The sequence below is a fragment of the Artemia sp. Qi Xiang Cuo genome, chromosome 7 (assembly GCF_049724085.1).
Source record: "Artemia sp. Qi Xiang Cuo chromosome 7, ASM4972408v1, whole genome shotgun sequence".
Taxonomy (NCBI): domain Eukaryota; kingdom Metazoa; phylum Arthropoda; class Branchiopoda; order Anostraca; family Artemiidae; genus Artemia; species Artemia sp. Qi Xiang Cuo.
The window spans coordinates 54,901,661-54,923,035 of record NC_142800.1 but is presented as its reverse complement, the minus strand read 5'-3'; the positions used below and the strand labels follow the sequence as shown (position 1 = coordinate 54,923,035).

Genomic DNA, 21,375 nt, shown 5'->3' with positions numbered 1-21,375 from the left:
ATATATATATATATATATATATATATATATATATATATATATATATATATATATATATATATATATATATATATAATACATGAAAAAAAAACAAGTCTTTCAACTAAATCTTCTAGCCTGCCCATGAACTTGCTAAGGCAAGTTGTCCTAGGGGCGTGCCAGGAATAGAAAAAAACAAACAATTTTAGTACTAATTTATAGCACAAATTAAGTATACCAGAAATACTGATTTAATATAAAAAAAAATATGTATATGTGTATAAATAAAATACATAATTCCTTGCTGAGTTACTACTGGAATCACCGTAACGACAACAAAAAAAAGGAAAAATTGTCCAAATAATCCACTATACTCCTTCACACACCTCAAACAACAAAAAAAGAAGAAGAAGAAAAAAAAAACGGCTTAAGCTTTGACTTTAACCTTGCTAGAATGCAGATTGATAATCTCAAGTATTAGATAAATATTAGAAATATTAGAAAATTTTCCTTTTTAATGAAGTTGCCAGACGCTGCCGTAAAAATGATGCTGTTGGTTTTCTTTTATACATTTAAAGACCGAAAAATCAATTGCTCATAATCTTAGGGTAGTCGGATTATAGACGGTAATTCAAACAAAAGTTTCAATCCGTTAGTGTCATTAGTTTTCCCAACAAAACTTGTAGATGCTAACCGTTGAAATATTACATGAGCTGACTGTTTTTAGCAATTAGGATGGACTCTTGATATAGTAAGTTCTAGAAATTTTCAAGAAAGAGATCCTTGATTTTTAATGAACAAATATTTACTGCAAATCAATATCTGACAAGTAGGTAAATAGAAACAAACACAAAACAAGAAACTTGAGATTCATTTACTATGTACTTACTGCGTTTTACCTCAGTTTTGTAACCAGCAAACTTTGCCCCAGAACCGTGATGTGCGTCCTATTTTAATAAAAATAATAATTATTCATACCAAGCTATGTTTCAATAGAAACTGCAATGGAAAATATGAAACATGTAGGATACATGATGTTCTCTGTTTTATATTGCTCGTATTGCAATTCTAGCCATTTGTTTTTAATTAGTAACGTCAATAACCCTTAAATGCTAACTCTGAATAGAATGCAACACCATGCATTAAACCTCTTCTTACCGAGTCTTTTATTTATGAATAAGTTATGGTAAGGAACTGGTAATTTATGAAGTTGGAGGTAGAGGGAGAGGAAGGGTGCTTACGCTTTGGGGGTCTGCTTCTACATCCTCCACACGAAAGAACCCTTGAGATATGCTGTACTTGTTATTTTCAGACGCACATAATGCAATATTGCCATCATAATCTAATTAACGATATTATAAACACTTAAATGCCAGCTTTGGTTGAAGTCACACCGTGCCCAAACTAAGTATTTTCTCCTTTGCTTTAAAACAGTCATCTGATCATTTACAACCACTCCATTTGTGAGTCCTGAACGATCACGAATCAAGAGAGATGCAACATGGTTGTCCTTTTGAAGCTTGGGTCTTCTACAGACCCACAAATCCTTGGGTTCCCCCACTTCAGACGCATGATTAAACATCATGTGCAAAATATGAACTCGCTCGTGTTTTGGTATAATATAGCAATCTTTTCATCTAAGACCGTCCAAAATATGATTTACGAGCTATCACGAATCGGAAGAGGCGTAACACGTATTTATTTATGAAGTTGAGAAGGGAAGGGAACTCTGTTGCCATGATCCTGAGTTGGGTCCAGTACCTACGTGGACTAAACTCTTGGCACAATCCATATATCAAGTTAACAATGTATTCAACTAAGTCGTATCTGTATTTTCAAATTGGCATCACTTCACTATTTATGCCTGAAAACAAAACCGACGCAACAAAACAGAATTAGGAGCAGAAAAGCCCTTTAATAGCCTGCAGATCTAGAAATATTCAAGTAAGCTCAGTTTTTAGTAAAGCGCCTGTGTTTCAGAGTTCTTCAAATGAAGGGAAATATCACAGTGCTTTTTAACCAGTTTTGCATATATGTATATGGGCTGCAAAGTAATAATTCAGTTCCTTTGAAGTATCAACTTCGCTCTTTACTTTCATCAGAAAAACTTCATTTTTAATATTAATTTTTGTTTATTTTTAGTTTCTAAAAATATACATTATAAACCTTACAAAAAGGTCATTGTCCAACTTAGGCAAAGAAACTAAAGAAGTCAACATGAGTTTTATTAAAAGAGAGCTTTAAATATATGTCTGCTCCATACCTCTCTTAAACCTTCCCTTAAAAAAAGCCTGCGATTTTTTATGGTCATGGTTTCCCCATTTAGGAACACCGAAATAAAATTTGGCCCATAGTAACCGAAAGTTTAGAAACGTGTTTACAAAAATAAACAAAAAGTAAGGAAGAATCGCCATTTGAAGTTGATCATGAGTGGTGACTATTATCTTCATTAATCTTGATGATAAAAATTTCGTTGTGAAAATAAATTTGTTGGAATTTCGAAAACCTGAAATCCCACAAAACCATAGATGGAAACCACTTTTAGGAGAATATCAGTCCCAACAAATCGCATAAAGGATCCAAGTATATTGTCTTGGGTATATTATCCTTGGCATCTTTGAGAAGATGTAGATAAAAATTTAATTATTTATGAAATATTGTCCTATTTGAAATGTATACAGATTTTATAAAACCAAGATATGTTTAAAGAATTGAAGAAGTGTGCTTGATTCTGTCGCAGTGCTGCGAAGAATTTCGGACTTCTCATAAGCAAGTATGTTTTTGTTATTATTGCTACGTGGAGTTCAACATTTTGGGACGACTGGACTTTTGTAACTGAAAATAATACAAGGAATATTCTGAAACCCAGTTCATATAACATTTCAAGTAATATATAGTTCATGACGACATTTCAGGGAATGAGTTAATGGAAGTAAACCAAATATAACCTCATATCTAAAAGAATCAATTGTTCAAAAGACACGTGTGTATAATTTTGCATATGAAGATGTTTTTTTTTTTTTTTTTTTTTTTTTTTTTTTTTTTTTTTTTTTTTTTCAGAAGATATTTCAGTTGTTCTGCTTTGATGCCTTTTTCTCTCTTTATTGTTGTTAGTACATTCCTTCGATATCATGATCTGTGGTTATCTGATAATCTAGTCTACCAGCAGCTCAAGATATTAGAGCTGTTTTCAAGATCGGGGCTCAAAACCACCTGATTAGGGTTTAGATCATGAAGAATGAAATGGTTCTATTGCAATTTGCATTCCCCGGCGTCTTGACCTTCTTTGGATAAAAATTAGAGATCTGTAGCACAATATGGGAGAAAACACCTCTTAGTTGCGGTTCGTCAAAGTCTTCAAGAAGGCTCAAAACCTCCTGTTTATGGTTTTACCCCACGAGAAATTGATTAACTGTCATAGAAATTCTATTCTCTGTCATTTTGAGCCTCTTTGGACAAAATTTGACGTTTGGTGGTACGAAATGACAAAAAATCCACTTTGCTGTGGCATGATCTCTATAGTTACCAGTGGAGTCAATTGGCAGGGCGTGCATTAACTCCGCCAAAGATTTCGCTCTCCTCCCCCTCAGATTTTGAAAAACATAATTTTTCGGTAGTTGCATCGAAAAATTGCGCTTTTTTGCTATTTTCATTGAGAAATCTAAAAAAAAAATTGCCCCACTGTTTGTTGCTTAAAAAGGGCACTAGATGTAGCGATTTCCTTTCAAATGAGTCCTCTCCCTTTATTCTACAACCACTGGGCCGGTACAATCACCCCTGCAGAAAAACTGAATGTCTCTACATATCGTTTTTTACCACGGTGATTCTAATGGTCTCTACGGTGATTCTAATGGTCCCGTTTTCATTTCGATCTGACACCATTATTGAGGGGTTTCATGTTATTTTTCGAAATTCCCATAGATTTGTTTTCGCAATAAACTTTCTAAAATTAAGACTAACTGAAATACCAGTTACCATTCTTGAATCAGCTTCAAATCGCACTTCTTCCTAACCGGAATTTTTTTAAGCTATTTTAAACTGCCTTATTCGTTTTAACGTCTGTTCATTTAATTGTTCATTGGTTCATCTATAACAGTATCTGTTATTTTTATGCTTGATGTGATTTTTTATTTTGTATTTCTGTTTATTTTTATGTTAAATGGAACTAAATTTTTGCAACTATTAACACCCTTTTCTACCTCAACTATATAAGTCACATATATAAAAATAATTCTATATAACCAACAGAGGAAACCAACCATCTATAGAATAAGTTGACGGACTAATATTAGCCGTCGTTTGTGCATAATTAACGCAATTAAACAATTGTGCATAATTCTTTTTAGTATATAATTATGATTTTACAATACAATCAATGTCGAGACAAAATTCTGATAATTCTTCCTTCTATTTAGTCCTATGTTTCAGTTTTTCATATTTCATTTCATTTTTTTCATTTGGGGTTCATAGCGTGTTGTGGACTCTCGTGTGTTAGCCCGACCCAACGTCATAGCATGGAATAAAATCCGTGACCCTAGGGTAACATCCTTACAAAAGAATAAAAATATCATTTAATTACAGACAGCCATCTGCATCACGAGGACTAATTTTATTATGATTGTTCCATCATAAGTTCACATTTTCTTCGTATAATTTTTTCGCATATCAGCAGGAAGAGGGTATGAACCCATGTACGTCCTAAGGCTACGTCCTTAGCTTTCTCTGGCTACGTCCTAAGGCTGTGTCCTAGAACTATAATATTCAACACATTGACATTATGTTTGGTTTATGAATTATAGCGGTTTAATTTCATTTATTTTCGTATTTATCTCACTGAAAACCTGCAACAGAAAATGACTTGCTTCAGCAAAATCAATATATGCAAATCAATATCAATATATTTGAGGTTGTATACGTAATATACGTATACAGTAATAACCGTAAAAGAATAAAAATATCATTTAATTACAGACAGCCATCAGCATCACGAGGACTTGACCCTGACATTCCGTTGGCGGAACCAGTTCGCTTACGCTCCAGCTTGAGAAAACCATCCTATGGAACACAGAATTGGGGGAAGCAGTGGATAATTGACGGAGGTGTTAGCACAAGCGCAACACCTCCTGAAAGTTTGAACAGTGATGACTCTAGTTATGTTTCTTCAAAAGATCTTAGCCAGTCGCGGGTACGGTTCTCTCCTTTGCCCTCTGGTGGTGATGTGTCTTCATCATCAGTGAACCATCGGTTATGGCAAGGTGATTTTAAGCTCAAAAGCTATAATGATTCCGATAAAAGCTATTTGTGAGTGATTGGAAATTGTTTCTAAATACTTATACTCTTCTCTTTTGTAAGACAAGATTGTTGCAGCTAGTTTTAGCATCCGACTCGCGGGAAAACACTTGCTTCCGTTTTTTTGTTTGTTTTTTTTCTTCTATGCTTATGCCCAAAATTGAAGATGTATTTCAAACCTCATATATTTCCAGAAAAACGAAAATATAGTTTTGAAGAATTTATTTCCGAGGGTGTGAATAAGAAAATAATGTCCAAAAATAACAGCATTTACATTTGTTTTAGTATGAAGAACATGAAATCATGTAGTCTTTGAGCTAATGGCATTGATTATTTTTCGTCCCTATCATTTTTGGACTCCCCTCGATATGCTTAATTAATTATGTAAGTCAGCCACGGCGTCAGATGGCACACTTCTAGCTTTTTGCAACATCTGCTTACATTATCGTAACATCTGCTTACATCTTACATCATCGTAGTTCGGAGCTTCACTGGCGAGAGAGGAGGGGGGGATGGGACTAAAGACTTGTTGTATCCAATGCTTTAGGAAAGGTAATTTTTAACCAGTTATTAAGATTGATGTTTGTTTGTCCAAGTAAACTGCATGAAAAATACTGGGGAATTTGTCAAAATCCTAACATTTTGGGAGGAGAATTGGGCTCAAAGGACCCCAGTGCTGAGTTCATGCCTTGTGAAATCATTATCAATGAGTGGTTGTGTCTTGAGTTGTCCGGGGTTGATGGTTCGAGGTTGAAGAGTTAATTTGAAGTTTCTACATCTGGCTTTATACGTGCCGAATATGAACAGAGATGCTTCAGTTATATTCGGGACTCTGTGATAAGAACCAACAATATGGTTAGCAATTGTGGGTGAAGATTAGCCATAATTAAAAACATTGTTCGTCAAATTTACTTGTCAAATAAAGTAGGAAATTTTTTAATTAAAGAAACATAGGGAGGAAGATGATGCTTTACGATAATTTTTGAAGACAAAAGTTAATTACTTTGCTTTGAAGCTGTCAAATTTATCAATAGCTCAAAACAAAATGTGGAATGTAAAAATTGATCTTGAAAATGTAGCCTGTTCCTTCCAACAGTTTCACATAAATCTCGTTCTTGCGGAAATGTTCATCTACAAACTGTAGATCAATCCTTTATCGTCTTCAAGCAACTACCAACAGTCGCAATTTTGAAGTCGCGAGAAACCTTCTTGACAAAGCCTTTTGAATTGTCTATTAAGCATAATAGCCGAAATAGTTTCTACTGCCCTTTATGCATTGCTACCAGTGCTCAATTTTAGTTCTAATATCACAAAAATACTTCCCTGTAATTGATTTAGAGATTATTACATACCTAATTAATATTGTATGTCTATATCCTATTTACGAAGTGTTGCAGTTTCTAGATTGAAAGAAGAGCCTTATTAATGACCCATATTGCACCATTTTGCTTACAAAACTCGTATTTTTAAATAATCACGGTGATCAGCGTATACCCTTAATTAAAATTAAAAATCTGGTGAATTGACAAAATACTTTATGTTATAGTTTAATTAGTATCGGTATATTTTAAGTTACCCCTTGTCGGATGCTAAGTTAAAGTATGTTTAGCCAAAGAATACAAACAACAAAGAATTGTCAGTCGCTTCCTCTCGTAAGGGACGAAAACTTCGTTGTAATGCAGATCCAATTATATTATGAAAAATAGAAAGAAAAAACGTGAAAACTGTAGGAAATCAAGGAAGAAATCGTTACCACCCGCCGTGCAAAAAGTGGGGTAGCTAAGTAGAAATGGTACTTGGCAGTTTCAAATTTGCTGGAAAATTTTGTCTTTTGGAAAATATCGCACCCCTCACTATTAGCTACTTTATTATAATGTCCTGAAAACTTCTGACTGGGTTTTCTTTTTTGGTCTGTATTCTTTGGGTTTAGTTGCTTAAGCGTTTGAATTCCTCCTTATTGGTTTCATTTCAGAGTCACATTCCATTTTATTTTGTAGCTCAATTTCATGTGTTGCAATGCTGTATTCTTTTTTTTGAATGAAGTGTAAATTTGCCTTTTAACAGTTATTACGGCTTTTACAACAGGAATCCGGCGTTTTGGTTTGATGTAGAATACAGAGCTTAACATTAATATTTTCTAATATTCTTAGAGAGAAAAAAAGGAATTGAGTTGAAAATGTTATTTGAACACAGATCTTTTCTAATTAATATATAAAATGCCCAAGCTAGTATTAACGCAAATATGATTTTGTTCTTGAAATACAAAAACATAAATTGATGTAAATGACGAAGTAAATGTGAAATGATCTCTGTTAGAGAAATTTCTTCGTCTTCTTTTGTTTTACATCAGTACCGCTCATTCATATCAAACAGAATAGGAAACAAAGAGAATTATATCTTATATTCTTTTTTTATTAAGCCTGTTATTGTAATTAGTCTTTTAACCGCTTTTACAATCAAGCAAGCAGACTAAATTATGCTAAAAAGGAAAGAAAACTTTAGTTAAACCTGTAACTCTGACAAAAATATTAAAGTATTAGAATAAATTAAGTTGGACGCAATACAATATTATAAAGCATCACAAAATAGTACAACATTGTCTATGTTAATGTAAGCATTTGCGGGGGCGGTTTTGGAGGCATCTGTTCCACTCTCCCAGAAAGTAAAAAGTTGCAATAATTATATGAATGAAGGGCCGAAAATACCAATGAGGGATTTTGTTGCAAAAAAATCCCCCTCTTAAAATTGTTTATGTATCTACTCTGGAATGCATGAATCCGGAATTTTCGTGTGGGTGAATTTTTTTCCCAGTCTCGTAAAAACCAGAAACATTATTTGGACGGCATTTTATATTTTTGTTTATTGAAAAAACCGGCGGTGGCATCAAACAGTTTAGTTATGTTTTCAATCTTTTTTTAAAACTCAATTATTTATATGCACTTTTTCTTCTCATCGGCGTGGTACATATTACAACTTCATTTTAAATGAGTCTTTAAACAGCTCTATATGTTGTTCCAGGGCCCCGATAGCGATGAAGAGAAAAGAAAGCCAAGAATAATAATAATAATAAAAACGAGAAAAAGAGAACAAATAAGTGATACTCAAGCAAAAAAGTGATTTTCTTGTGGTTTCAAGATGGGGGCTGTAACACCTAGAGGAGAGGTTTTCGACAATGGCAATTCTAATGATGCAGTTTTCATTTTGATTGGGTACCATTTCTTTTGAAATTCCCCCAACTTTGTTTTGGCGCTAACATTTTACCATTAGGTTAATTGAAACCACAGTTACCATTCCTGGATTAGCTTCAAATGGCGATTTTTCCACACCTCTTCTAATAGAGGTGTGGGAGTGGTCCACCTTAAGTTCACAGCAAGTAGCAAAAAAATTTGTAAATTTGGTAATTAGCTGAACAAAAACTTAATGTTAATGAGGTGAAAATGACAATGGCTACTAATACTTACATGTTGCTCCATTTGTTTTTGAACATGTATCCTTTCGGTGGCTACTATGACTTAAGCGATTTCAGTGACAGATAATACTCATTGATATCTCATTGCAAGAATTTATCTTTTTTTCATCTATAGATAGTTGAATGAAAAAAAAAGAAGCATTTATGATTAACAATTGATAACCAAACAATAATAACCATATATTTTATGTTAACCAAACCACATGTAACATAAACCATTGCCATGTGTTAACCAAACAATTATTTGACTAAAGGAAAAATTGTTTGACTAAAGGCTGCTTGACTAGCTAGAGCAAATTTTTTCTATCTTGGTAATGCTTTCCCTTATTAATAAAAAGGCAAGTAGTAGACTAGATGGCTTCGCTAGCATAACTTATTAACACGTAATTACTCGATATTATTAAAGTAAACAAAAATTGGGGTATTTTGTTTGCTTTATGTGAACAGAAATGACTAATTTATTGTTGTTTGCTCTTATGCGAAGACACTATACGGCGTTAAACAATATTAGTAACAGTTCTTTGACAAACGTTTTTATTCTTGTTTTTGCTATGTCCAGAATCTTAAATTTGATGCAAAAGCAAATCCTTCGTCCTCTTGTCTTCATCAAGCCAAAAATAAATTATTTCTAAATTTTTATTACATTTTTATTTTTGGATCTAAAAATGCATTAGACAACCGAGATGTATGGGAAATCACTAAGAGGGGATTTAGGTTCGTTAAAATCCAGTTCTATTCCGTAAATCAAAGGCTTATAGTCAAAATTTGAGTTAAAATATTCTTTGTATGCGTTTTACTTTATTTTTCTATTTGGATTTAGTTTTTATTACACTAAAATAAAATACTCACTTGATCAGGAGAGCCTATAGACCTATTCATACTGTTTTTTCTATTAGCGCATTTTTTGAAGACATATTTGGTCATTATTAAATTACATTCAAAACAAGAATTAAAAAAAAATAGTTTGCTTCCTAATTTCAGGTCGGATCCGAAAGAGCTAAACGACAAATAAAATCCGAGGTTGAATCAGTTGACATTTCAATATAAACTCCTTTTCACTTTTTCTAGTTGTGCTAATTGTGATAATTGTGATAATTGTTAGTGTCAGTTAGTGTTGCCGCAAATGCTGCAGCAATGATTACGCCGCATAAGAGAAGTCCATAGATTTCATTCTATTCAGTTTCACATTTTTAGTCATAGCAACAGTATCGTTTGCTTTTTTGTTTTTGTTGTTTTTTTTTCGTTTTTTTAGTCATTCACTAGGGGGAAAAAATTTAAGATTTAAAAAAAGTTGCTTTACTGACTGTACAAAAATTAGATTTTCCTAATTTATAAAACAATATAATGGATATATAAAGCTGTTACACGAATTCCTGTTGAGAATGTTGCTTAAATTACGTTTTTTGGTAGTTACACTCTTAATTGGTTAGTTCTGTGCTAACTTGTTTTTTAAATGTGTTTTTGCTTTGTCAATGTTAGCCTAAAGCTAAGTTCTGACAGAAGACCCCAAACTCTCTTAAAATAAGGTGCCGTTGCCATGCGTATTCTGTTGCTTTGAGCACCGTTGCCACATGTATACCAGCTGGTATATCTGATTGAAAGTGGATTTTTGAAAGGTTTCTAGAAAATTTATCGAAATGAAATTCCTTAGAAAATCTTAGTTCTTTTTTTTTTTTTTTTTAAGAAATGTCAAAGCACCCCAGTTTTACTAGTGCATAAACAGGAAGCTTTTATGTGTCTTTATGAAGATATTTTTCATTGTGCGATGTAAAATCTAAGGGTAAAGTGAAACCAGAATTAAATGTTCTAGTGGAAAATAAAAGTAACTTTGAGCAATGTTTGATGAAGTCACAGTTCTGTTGTCATTTGAGGGATAAACGACCTAATTCTAATTTCAAAAGACTATTGTTGGAAATTTTTTTTCTCTGAATTCGAAGAAAATATGACTTTTAAAGGTGATGATTGAATTTTTCTACTAAGTAATAAGAATAGAGTAATAAACTTGTTACAAACTGTAAAAGAAAGAATTCTAATAAACTTGTTTTGAAAAAAAATTTAATATGTTAATTTACTACAGTACTTTGTATTTCTTGAATTCTTCCTCCAGTATTTTTTTTTTTTTTTTTTTACAGTATGTTTATTGTGTTAAACGTTTCGCTGAGATTTAAATTATATCCCTTTATGTGACACTCTTAATTCCAAACTGCAGTTACTTTTCTTTTTTTATCATTTGGCAATTGAGTAATAAGAATCTAAAAACATAAGTGGTAGAGATTTGAAAAAAAGGAAAAATTTGCCCGTAGAAAAGTATATGGAAAAATTGTACAGAAAATATCGGTGAGATATTTTCTACCGGTAAAATCGTTAGACAGGTCGGGTAGGGTGCTGATAACAAGTGTAATGGACGGTGAATAGATTGTATGGACAGAGATTTATAAACGTACAAGAAATTATGGTTGTTTCCAGAGTTTTCTCTTAATGCTCTGAGTTCTAATTCTTGTACAAATTAGCTCAACATGCAAATTAATTCTACATAACCAGTATTGACTTATTCTCTTGACTAAACTCGAACATTGTATTGTTGGTGAAAAATAGTAAGAGGTTTTCTGATCAATATCATTAGAATAAGAAGGCTAGAATTCATACCACTCGAAGTTACTTTTCCAGAAATAAGCAAAATTTTGTCCAAAAATTTGCTACTTTTAGCAAATGCTTTTTGCTGACTGACTGTTACTTACCATCTTAAATAATTTCTTGTTGTGTATAACGACCGATTGAAAGCCTATTAAAGTTTGCTTTGCGAAGATAAAGAAGATGGTGAAAAAATTTTAAAATGGACTGTAAATCTGATTTTTCATTTGTATTGTAAAAACGAGTGTAACATTGTTTAAGAAACAAATTAAGAAGAAATAAATTCGGAACAACCGTTCAAGTTCATACAATATTCTCGTTTTTGACATACCATTGTCGTTTGGACATTTTGTGTTTGGTCTTCTGATTGATAATTAAAAGAAACGGCTTCGAACGTTTCAATGAGTTTGAAGTCAAAATGCAAAATTTAATAGATCCAACTGCCCGCTCCCCCTCTGAATTATTTTTTGGTAGTAGTTTTTAACAAATTGTAAATTATACAAGCTGTCTGAATAAATAGCTTTAATTTAATTGTTAAGGGGGGCCTCAATAAAGCTGTATCCTTAGGCCGGATTGCAGAGAAGAGCCAATTTGTGCCATGGAAATGAGATTAAGTATACCTGACATCCGGTTTTTGCACCATCTAGAGTTTATTTGTTGTAATCCAAACAGTACTGCTCACGTGACCGCTCAGTATAGCATTTTGTTTCGATTAATTTGGGTATTGCCGCGTTTGGGCCTCTCTGTATATTGTATATACTGCCTCCAAATGATATCAAAGAGCAAGAAAAAATTAGTGTTTGCCTGGTGTTGAGTAATTCGGATTTCCGTATATTTGCGTAAGTTGATTTTTGTATAATTTTTAGCTTTATAAATAGACGATTAAATTGTACTTTTACTTGTGCCACTTTCTGTCTAACTTTGTATTCTTGCTGAGCAAGCTTTTGTTTTTTCTAGTATTAATTTTACTGCTGTTGACTTTAATTTTGTTATACGTTTTGTCAGGCAGCTTTAACGATATATATATATATATATATATATATATATATATATATATATATATATATATATATATATATATATATATATATATATATATATATATATATATATATATATATATTTATATATATATATATATATATATATATATATATATATATATATATATATATATATATATATATATATATATATATATATAGGTAGTAATAAGTCTCGTCGCTTTTGTCGTTTTTTATTTTGTAAATTTATTTTTTAATTTTTTTAATTTAACAATGTTTTATATATTTGGATCGCATAAATTCGGTTACTATTGAAACTTTGTACTGTTCGTTAGGGACTCAGCCTTATCTTCAGAGTAATAGTGTTTGTCAGTCCCCAATCACCGTCAAATCACCCAATCAAAACGAGATAAGGCAATGACATCATGTTAATCCCCGTTTGTTTGTTTTATATTTTCAAGAAAGCGAACTCTCTTGTCATTATTTGCTTCAAAATATAAATTTCTGTTTGAAAAATCTTCAGCTGCTGACCTTAATGAGAATTTGCGATACTATTACTTTGGATTTGAGAGCCCCATTTTATGCCCTTCCATCATAAAAACTGAAGTCTTTCCAGGGCCTGATTTCAATAAAGTGCAAGAACTCTCACCACTTATGACATATTCTCTTGATTTTTTTGGACATCTATATTGTGATTTTAGCCTCAGGTTCGTGATCAATTAGCTTAGAAAACTTTAAATGCCAATTTCGATAGAAACCATGTGTGAAATATCTATATAATGTTTAAGCATATATCTAGTAATCATTTGGGACATAACCCTTGAATAACCCTAAGTCGAAAAATTTGCATCACGTATATCTGTAAGAAGTTGGGTTGGGTGGAGTTTTGGAGGGGACAAGGGCTTAAATTCCAGCCCTTCGATCACACAGTTTGAAAGTCCCTGCATGACCCTTATTTTAATTAGGTGAAGATGTCCACCATTTGTGAAGTATGTTGCTAAAGTGTTTTGACTCGGAGCTTGTGTTTGAGTTTGTAATGGCAACGATGATGAGGAAACAGGGGGGGGGGGGAACTAATCTGCCAGTGACGCTGATCTCATCGGGCGTCAGTACTTAATGCAGGTCTTTTTTCACTTGATGCAAGGTGGATTTATTTAACCCCAATTACGGTACCAGCCCGAAAAGCGATAAGTCGAAAGTTTGAGAACTTTTTGGTAATGGTACCTAGTATTGATATTGATTAATAGAATTTTATCAGACTTTGAAAAGCGATCGTTTTGTCTTTTTTCGCTGCAGGCCTCTGAAACGATAAAAACGAGAAAATATAAAACATACACCGGTTGACTATTATAGATAACAAGTCAGTTGGGTTTTTGCATAAGTTGAATATTTGCTAGATGTTTTCCGCTTTCTAGGGCTATAATGAAGGAAACGTCGAGATGGTTAGGGCACGTTCTGCGGATGAACGATGATAGATTGCCAAAGATTGTCTTTTTCGGCCAACCGTCAAGGACTAAACGGAAAGGAGGTCATCCACGGTTGGGGTGGTGGGAGGAAGTCACAAAGAAAAATTTAAGGGACGTTGAAAATTCCTGGGGGGGGTGTAAAGAGGGAGGCTTTGAAAAGACTGGAATGGAGGAGGTGTTCATAGCTGTGTTGGCCTCAGGCGGCTTGGTGCTGCGGCGAGTTGTTAATAGTAGTAGTATTATTATAGGGAAGAGCTTTGCTGGGATCGTTAGAAGACTGATGCTTATTCCAGCTGTGCCTCTCATTCAGACTATCTGTCTTGGCTTTTTTTCTCCAACTAGGCATGGATTGATGGCAACTTGATTTTAATACAAGTAGTGGTTAGTAGTAGTAGTGGTGCCCATGGGATTAACAGTATACCGTTTGTATTATATTACTGAGAATCTGCAAATACTAATAATTAGACAACAATGTGCTTGTTCGCAAGGACATGTTAAAGGAAACGTTTCTTTTTTGTTCATTATGTATTCGGCTGATTTAATTTATCAGCTATTATTTTTAAATAAATTTTGAGATGAATCCAAGATTTTAGTCCGGCCCAGTTTTTCATACGAGATCTGACGAATCCGAATGTCGCTACTGCTTCGCAATCTGCAATTACAGATTGGGGGGGGGGGGCAGTTTTCTCAGTTTTGAAGTGCTTCTAACTGGCTTTACTCGATTAGAATTTTCTTTGGAAAAAAGGGGGTGTGGGTGGGGGGGGGGGGCTAGTTCGCCTACAATATTTGTAAGGTTCTATAATATGCTTGGTTCATTAGCGAGTTTGCAATGATTACTTGCTCCCAATTGGCCAGCGAAATAACGCTTAAGTGATGTTTTTCTTCTATTTTCAATCGGTTTATATTGGACGAATAAGTCTAACTATAATATTGGTAGATTACAGAAGCTAAACTCATTTGAAATTCAGATATCTACGCACAGCAAAGTTTACGACCTATAGCAAGAAAATGTTTAAATTAAAAGCGAATTTTTAAGATCAAAACTATAAGAGCTATAATAACAATATATTTTTCCAAAGTAATGGTCATCGACAAACAAAAAAATCACTCTCATCTCCTACCTATTACGTTTTATCAATAAACTCAAATAACTTGATTTGTTTTTTTTTTCAAAATATGAAAAATTAAAACCAGTATTTTCCTCTTTTTTTTATCGTGAATACTCAGAAAAAAAAATCCAGCTCAAAATCCAGCCAATAATGGCATAGGAGGAATAGTATTGGATACAAGTTATGGTGATTAGCCTAAAAACAAATTCTGTGCTTCTGTATTTACGCTGCAGCTTATGTTTAAAGTTAAGTCGTTTCGAATGATTGTTAAAGTTCCTTTGATTAGGGAAAAAAACTATATTATAGCTTAATTCGAATGATTAAAACAAGACTTCTAATTGTTTTTTTTACATTTTTTAAGATCTTTTTGATATTTTTTTTTTTGCGACTAGCCCTATCATATTTGTTTTTTTTTTCCTTTTTTGATTTACTCAAGCACGGCCCATCTGGGCTTGTCATAGGTACTTTCAGAAATTTATCTTATCTTACTTTGTGTGTTGCTGATACACACCAATATTCATTTCGAATTCACATTCTTCTCTTTGGCAAAAGATAGCCGATTCCCTTACCACTCGAATGCTATGCAAGCGCTCTACCCAGGGTTGTCGCCCGGTGAAAAAGAATCACTGGATTTTAGTGATTTCCTTCAATAATCTAGCGATTTATGTCTGAACTAATGCTCAATGTTTCACTGAGTGTTATACTGGTAAGTTGACGTCAATGAGTCGTAAAGATGCTCCTAGAAAGTCTTGGATAAATAAGAATTTATTCTTTTGCGTTAGTCATCGAAACTTTTATTGAAGTATAAGCATAATAAAAAAAAGTGAAGAATCTATTTTAGTTTTTTAAAAGTAGAGAAAATTTTTTCATATCCACGAGAGGCCAGCATTCTCCAGAGGGGCTTTAACCTGTAGCGGCCATACTGCCTTTTTAGAAGAATTCAAAATCTCAGTTTAAGCCGCATTCGCGAGGCGGTTATCAGGCAATCACTTAGCTACTTCTATTTCTTGGCCATGAGTTTTTGTATCCTACTCAATGACATTTTGTGCTCTTGCCATGCCTACTGTTTCTTGACCCTTCCAAATTAGGTGGGTTCATGGCAAGGTGCATTATCACGTGTAGCGGTAGTTTTGGAATGTGTGAGCGGGCTCAAACATTTTTGCCTCCGTCCCTAATATCCGTTTGGGAAATCCTAGGTGCACCTCAAAGTGTGGTAAAGTGGTTTTTATGGTATTAAGGTGAAGTTGTGGTTGTTTTCTTTCTTTCTCACATTATAGGGGACCTAAACTCTGACTCTTAAGTAATTTAACTTCGATAACGTGACTTAGGTCGCGACCTGACTAATGAGGCGTACCAGCTGGGTATATTCGAGGGACTAAATGTACATTGTAGAGAGGTTGGCTATAATACAATACTTTTATTCAGTTAAGATCCACTAGTACAGGTATTGATAATAGATATATATTCTGCTGGGACTGGTTGTCCCAGAGAGACCACAAGTATCAGAAATTTACAATAAGACATAATACAATAAAATACTTAGACACTTACAATAATCCGACAATATTCCAAGGTACTCCTAAATCGACGGACAAGAGGACAGTTCAGGAAAATGTTAGTATTTGGCCATACGATCAAATAAAATGCATCATTCGTATACGTCTTAGTCCAAACCTTATTAGAATCCAATGACATATTTAACTATGGAGTGGTAATTTCTCAATTTCCTGTTAAGCCTAAGATTACCAAGATGCATTCGCTATCTTAATAAAAAGTAGTATTTCTAAGGATATGCATTTGTCTCTTAATACTTGATTCATTTTTAAATTGAATGATTTAGAAAGCATCACCACAAAAGTGGTGGAATGGCGAACCTCAATTAAACGCCCTAACCGATTTTACTTCCCTGAACTGTTGACTTTAACTTTCCCTGAAATTTTCAACTTAATAACCATTCTGTTTCCGAGATATTGCATTTATGCCACTTTGTCAACCTGGATGTACTTACACTCTTTTGATTTAGTTCATTAGCAGTAGTGATAGTATCAGCTCTGAGAGCTTCTGCTCAATGCCCTCAAATATTTCTGGGATTTCGCTGACAAGACATCTCCATAAACTTTCTCTGAAAGTTTTAATTAATCCCGTTTTTCATTCCTTAGATATTGCGTCTATTCCGTTTTGGTAGCCAGGATGTACTTAAACTCTTTTGATTTAGTTTAGCAGCAAAGGTATAAGTAATAGTCCTGGAAATATCAGCCTAATATTATAACTCGTTGCTGAGATAAGCAGTTGCAGTCGTAGGTAGACACAGACGCAGTTGTAGTCGCGAGTAGTCACAGTCGTAGTTGAAAGTAGAGCAGTCACAGTCGCTAATAGCGACATTAGAAGTCATAAGTTGTCGCAGTAGTAGTAATAGTAGCGTAAGTAGTAGTAGTAGTAGTAATCCTGAAAATTCCAACTTAATACCCTTCAGCCGTCCCTGAGAAATTGCAGATACGCCTTTTCGAAAACTTGGGTGCACTTAGTGTTTGAAGTTAGTTCAACATCTATCTCAACATTACCTGAAAATTTCACCCCAATGTTCTTAGCCATCCCGGAGATATTGCAGATAAGCCTTTTTGACAATATGAATTCACATAGTTTCTTTTAATTTAGTTCAACTTCCCTTTCAAAATGCCCTGAAAGTTTCAATTTAATACGCTTAGCCGGTCATGAGATACCGCAGATACGCCCTTTTCATGACCTGAATGCACATAGTGCCTTTTGATTTAGTTTTACATCCCATCGGCTTCCTCTGAAAGGTTCAATTTAATTCTATATTGTGTTCCTGAGATATTGCATCTATTCTATTTGACAAACTGGATAAACTTGAACTCTTGTAATTTAGTTCCATAGCGGTAGTATTTTGTAGCAGTAAAAATAATAGTAGCTGTAGCACCAAGTTCCAACTTAATAACCTCAGCCACTCCTCAGATATTGGTGATGCACCCTTTTGACAACTTGCGTCCACGTAGTGTCTATTGATTCAATTTAAATCGCCCTTGACTTTCCCTGTAAGTTTCAACTTAGTACCCTATCGTTCTATGTTCTTGAGACATTACATTTATGCCGTTTTGATCACCTAGATGTACTTAACCTCTTTGATTTATCTCAATAGTAGTAGTAGCAGTGTCATTAGAATTTCAACTGAATACCCTCTGCCGTTACTGGGATATTGCTGATACGCCCTTTTATCAATCTGTGTGCATATAGTGCCTTTTGATTTACTTTTCCGTCTCCCTCAAATTTCCCTGAAAGTTTCAGATTAATATCCTATTCTATTCCGTACATGTGCACTTAAACTCTTTTCATTTAGTCCAATAGTGGTAGTAGTAGTAGCAAAAGTACAAGTAGTAGTAGTAGCCCTGAAATTTTCAGCTTTACACACTAAGCCGTTAAAGATATATTGTCGATACCCTGTTTTAACAACCTGCATGTACATAGTATGTTTTAGTTCAGTTTGACATCCCCTTCAATATGCCCTATAAGTTTCACCTTAATGCACTTAGCCTTTTTTGAGACCGAGGATCAAACATAACCCCCTCTCTACATAATGAAACTGGTATATATAAATGGGCAACTTACAGCCCTTCCCCCTTGAGCTGTGAGGGCATTACATCCCTGGAGTAACTATTATTGGGCTTCCAATCATTAAAATAAAGTTTACTTGTCTAGAATCCAGAAACAAATTTGGGCTATATATTTGCACATTAGGGGGGGGGGTAAAGCATAGTATATATAAAATACGTAACTTAACCAAACCTAGGTACCTTTTATTCCCCCTAAACCCCAAAAACCTAAAGTTTAAATATAGTACCCGGAGCGAGAAACCCTTTGTTTATACAGCGTCTCATATAAGTACCGAGTAATGGCTATCTGATTTTCGCAACACACTTCTCGCGTAACTACTGGATTTTTGACTAGTACCGAATAAAGTGCCTATCTAAAAAAATGATTGGATTTCTTTGTGTGAAGAATATCTAAAAGGGGCGTGGGAGGGGAATTGTTAACCTCTAATCACTTTTGACTCGTAGAAAGGGCACTAGATCTTTCAATTTACAATCGAAAGAGCCCCCTCCAAAGTTTCTACGATCATCGGTTTTGTATGATCCTCCCTGGGAAAAAAAATCAATGCATAGAACCCGGATTCCTAACCGCTTTACTTAGATTCCTAAAATTTCGCCTTAATCCCCTAACTCTAAGTAAAAGTAATAGACTAGCAGTACAATGATGAATGACAGCAAAGATTGTTCTTTGGTAAATATTCCATAAAACATCCTTTTTTTACTCCACTCATTCAATTAGTTGATTCAAACCAAATTTTCGTCAATGCAAGAAAATAAAACTAAAGTACTTCGTGAATCAATATTAAGACCAAAATGTTCTTTTACTTTTCAAATCATGACCTTCTTGGTTATGTTGCTCAGTATGACCAATTGAGAGATTTTTGGAAGCCTAGCAGAATGTATTTGCCATTTTCTGTTTAGATACCAAAAGCTTTTAATTCTTTGTTTTGAGCTTTTGCTGTTTTGGAAGATATTTTACCTTATTGGCTAAATAACCCTACAAGAAATCGTTTTCCCTCCTAAATGACAATCTATGACATCGCGCTTATTATGCATATTTAACTGTTCACTTGGCTACATAATATGCTTGCTCATTCTCTAGAGTCTATAAGACCCAGGTGTACTACTATCCACACAAGTCTCAAACTCTTGATTCTGTTTGAAGATTTGATAGCTGCATATCCTAAAACTTTCAAATTAATACCCTTAGCTATTCCTGAGACATTGCACATATACCCTTTGGACAACCTGGATACACTCGAGTCTTTTAATTTAGTTTTACACCCACTTAGCACATGATACCCTTAGCCGTTTAGATTTTTGCGCGCCTCTAGATTTTCAAAAATATCTTTTTGAATTTACATCAAAAATTCCTCCTGTTTTCGTTATTTTTATTGAAAAAGTTAAAAAAAAACAAATTGCCCTTCCCCCTGCAACTTGAAGTATGTAAAATATGTACAGTTTACCCCTCTCCTAAATTTTCGTGTTTTAGCGGTAGACTCTTCTAAATCTATGCTCAGCTTTGATCGATAGGCATTTTCGTCTCTCCTTGCCATCTTATAAGCATCTTATAAGCCATCTTTTGTAGCTCTCTGAATATCATCTTGTTTGATGCGTTTCTCTTCTGATGCAGGGCGTTGAGTGTTTCGGCGCTGCGTTGTTTTTTTTAGCATCTTTTATTCTCTATTCAAGAACTTGAGCATTAACATCTTGTGTAATTCCCTTGACCTTTGGTCCCGATTTCAATGTAAAAGTTAGGATATTTTTGGGCTGTAAAAACTTTCCGATTTTGGATAGGTTTATGCATTGAGAGCAAGAGCAGCCGCATGTCATTATAACATCTACCACCATGACCATACGGCCCAGTAGTTGCATGTTTGGAGGGGTCCAGTCGGGTGACAATCCTGGCATTACAATCTCCTCCAAGCAGTGACTGATACCGGTTTGGGCACTTATTAATTATATCCTGCAGCTGTTAGTAAAAAAATATCTTTCTGCATGTCAGGTGAGTCATGGATAGGTAGGTAAGCAATTATCATTGTTATATTGAAGGGATGCCCAAGCCTCCTGATCAGCTCAATGCGATTTTATATGGCTCGCATTCGGGCATAGCTAACTCAGCCTGTTCCTGTAGGATGAATCCAACCCTATGTAGGCCGGACCCTTCGCTGGATCCAGAATCGTAAAAATGACATTTCTTACTAAATACTGGGTCGTGAATGAACTTTTTGTACTGGTCATTTATTCCCGTTTTCATTAAGGCCCCTTCACAATGAGATTTTATAAATACCACGATTTTGTTAGCACTAATCTGAGCCAATCAAATTTTTCTCAGAATTTTCTAATTGGCTGAAAAATCATGTAAGAAAAAAAAAAAAAAAAATCTGATTAGCCCAAATTAGCACAAACTGAATCTCGGTATTAGTGAAATGTATTTTATAATTTAAATATTTAAATCATAACGATGAAAATCCGCGGCGGTGAGAGCCTATGTTACTTCTAACTTCACGGAACGTTCATTCCAGGTCCCTGTTAAATAACAAAACAAGTTTTTTCAACTGAGAGTAAGGAGCAACATTAAAACTTAAAACGAAAAGAAATTATTGCGTATATGAGGGAGTTCGCCCCATAGTCAATACCTCGCTCTTTACACTAAAGTTCGAATTTTGTTCCAATTCTTTAGGAAATGACCTCTGAATCACAAAGGCCGTATAATTAGAATAGATAGCTATTTTGAAAGTAATAAAAAAAAAAACTTTAGCGTAAAGAGCTAGGTATTAACTAGGGGGCGAACCCCCCGCATATGCGTAATAATTTCTGTTC

General features: G+C 34.1%; 1 protein-coding gene across 4 annotated transcripts in view; it reads left to right on the top strand.

The window, feature by feature from the left end:
- slpr (mitogen-activated protein kinase kinase kinase slipper) overlaps positions 1-5,762 on the top strand; it is a 59,981-nt gene extending 54,219 nt beyond the window's left edge. For all 4 annotated transcript variants that reach the window (XM_089091610.1, XM_089091611.1, XM_089091608.1 and 1 more), the window contains one exon: positions 4,951-5,762. In XM_089091610.1, the coding sequence (XP_088947736.1) occupies positions 4,951-5,284 (334 nt within the window). In that variant the 3' untranslated portion in view covers positions 5,285-5,762. The remainder of the gene's footprint in view (positions 1-4,950) is intronic.
- The last annotated feature ends 15,613 nt before the right edge of the window (positions 5,763-21,375 follow it).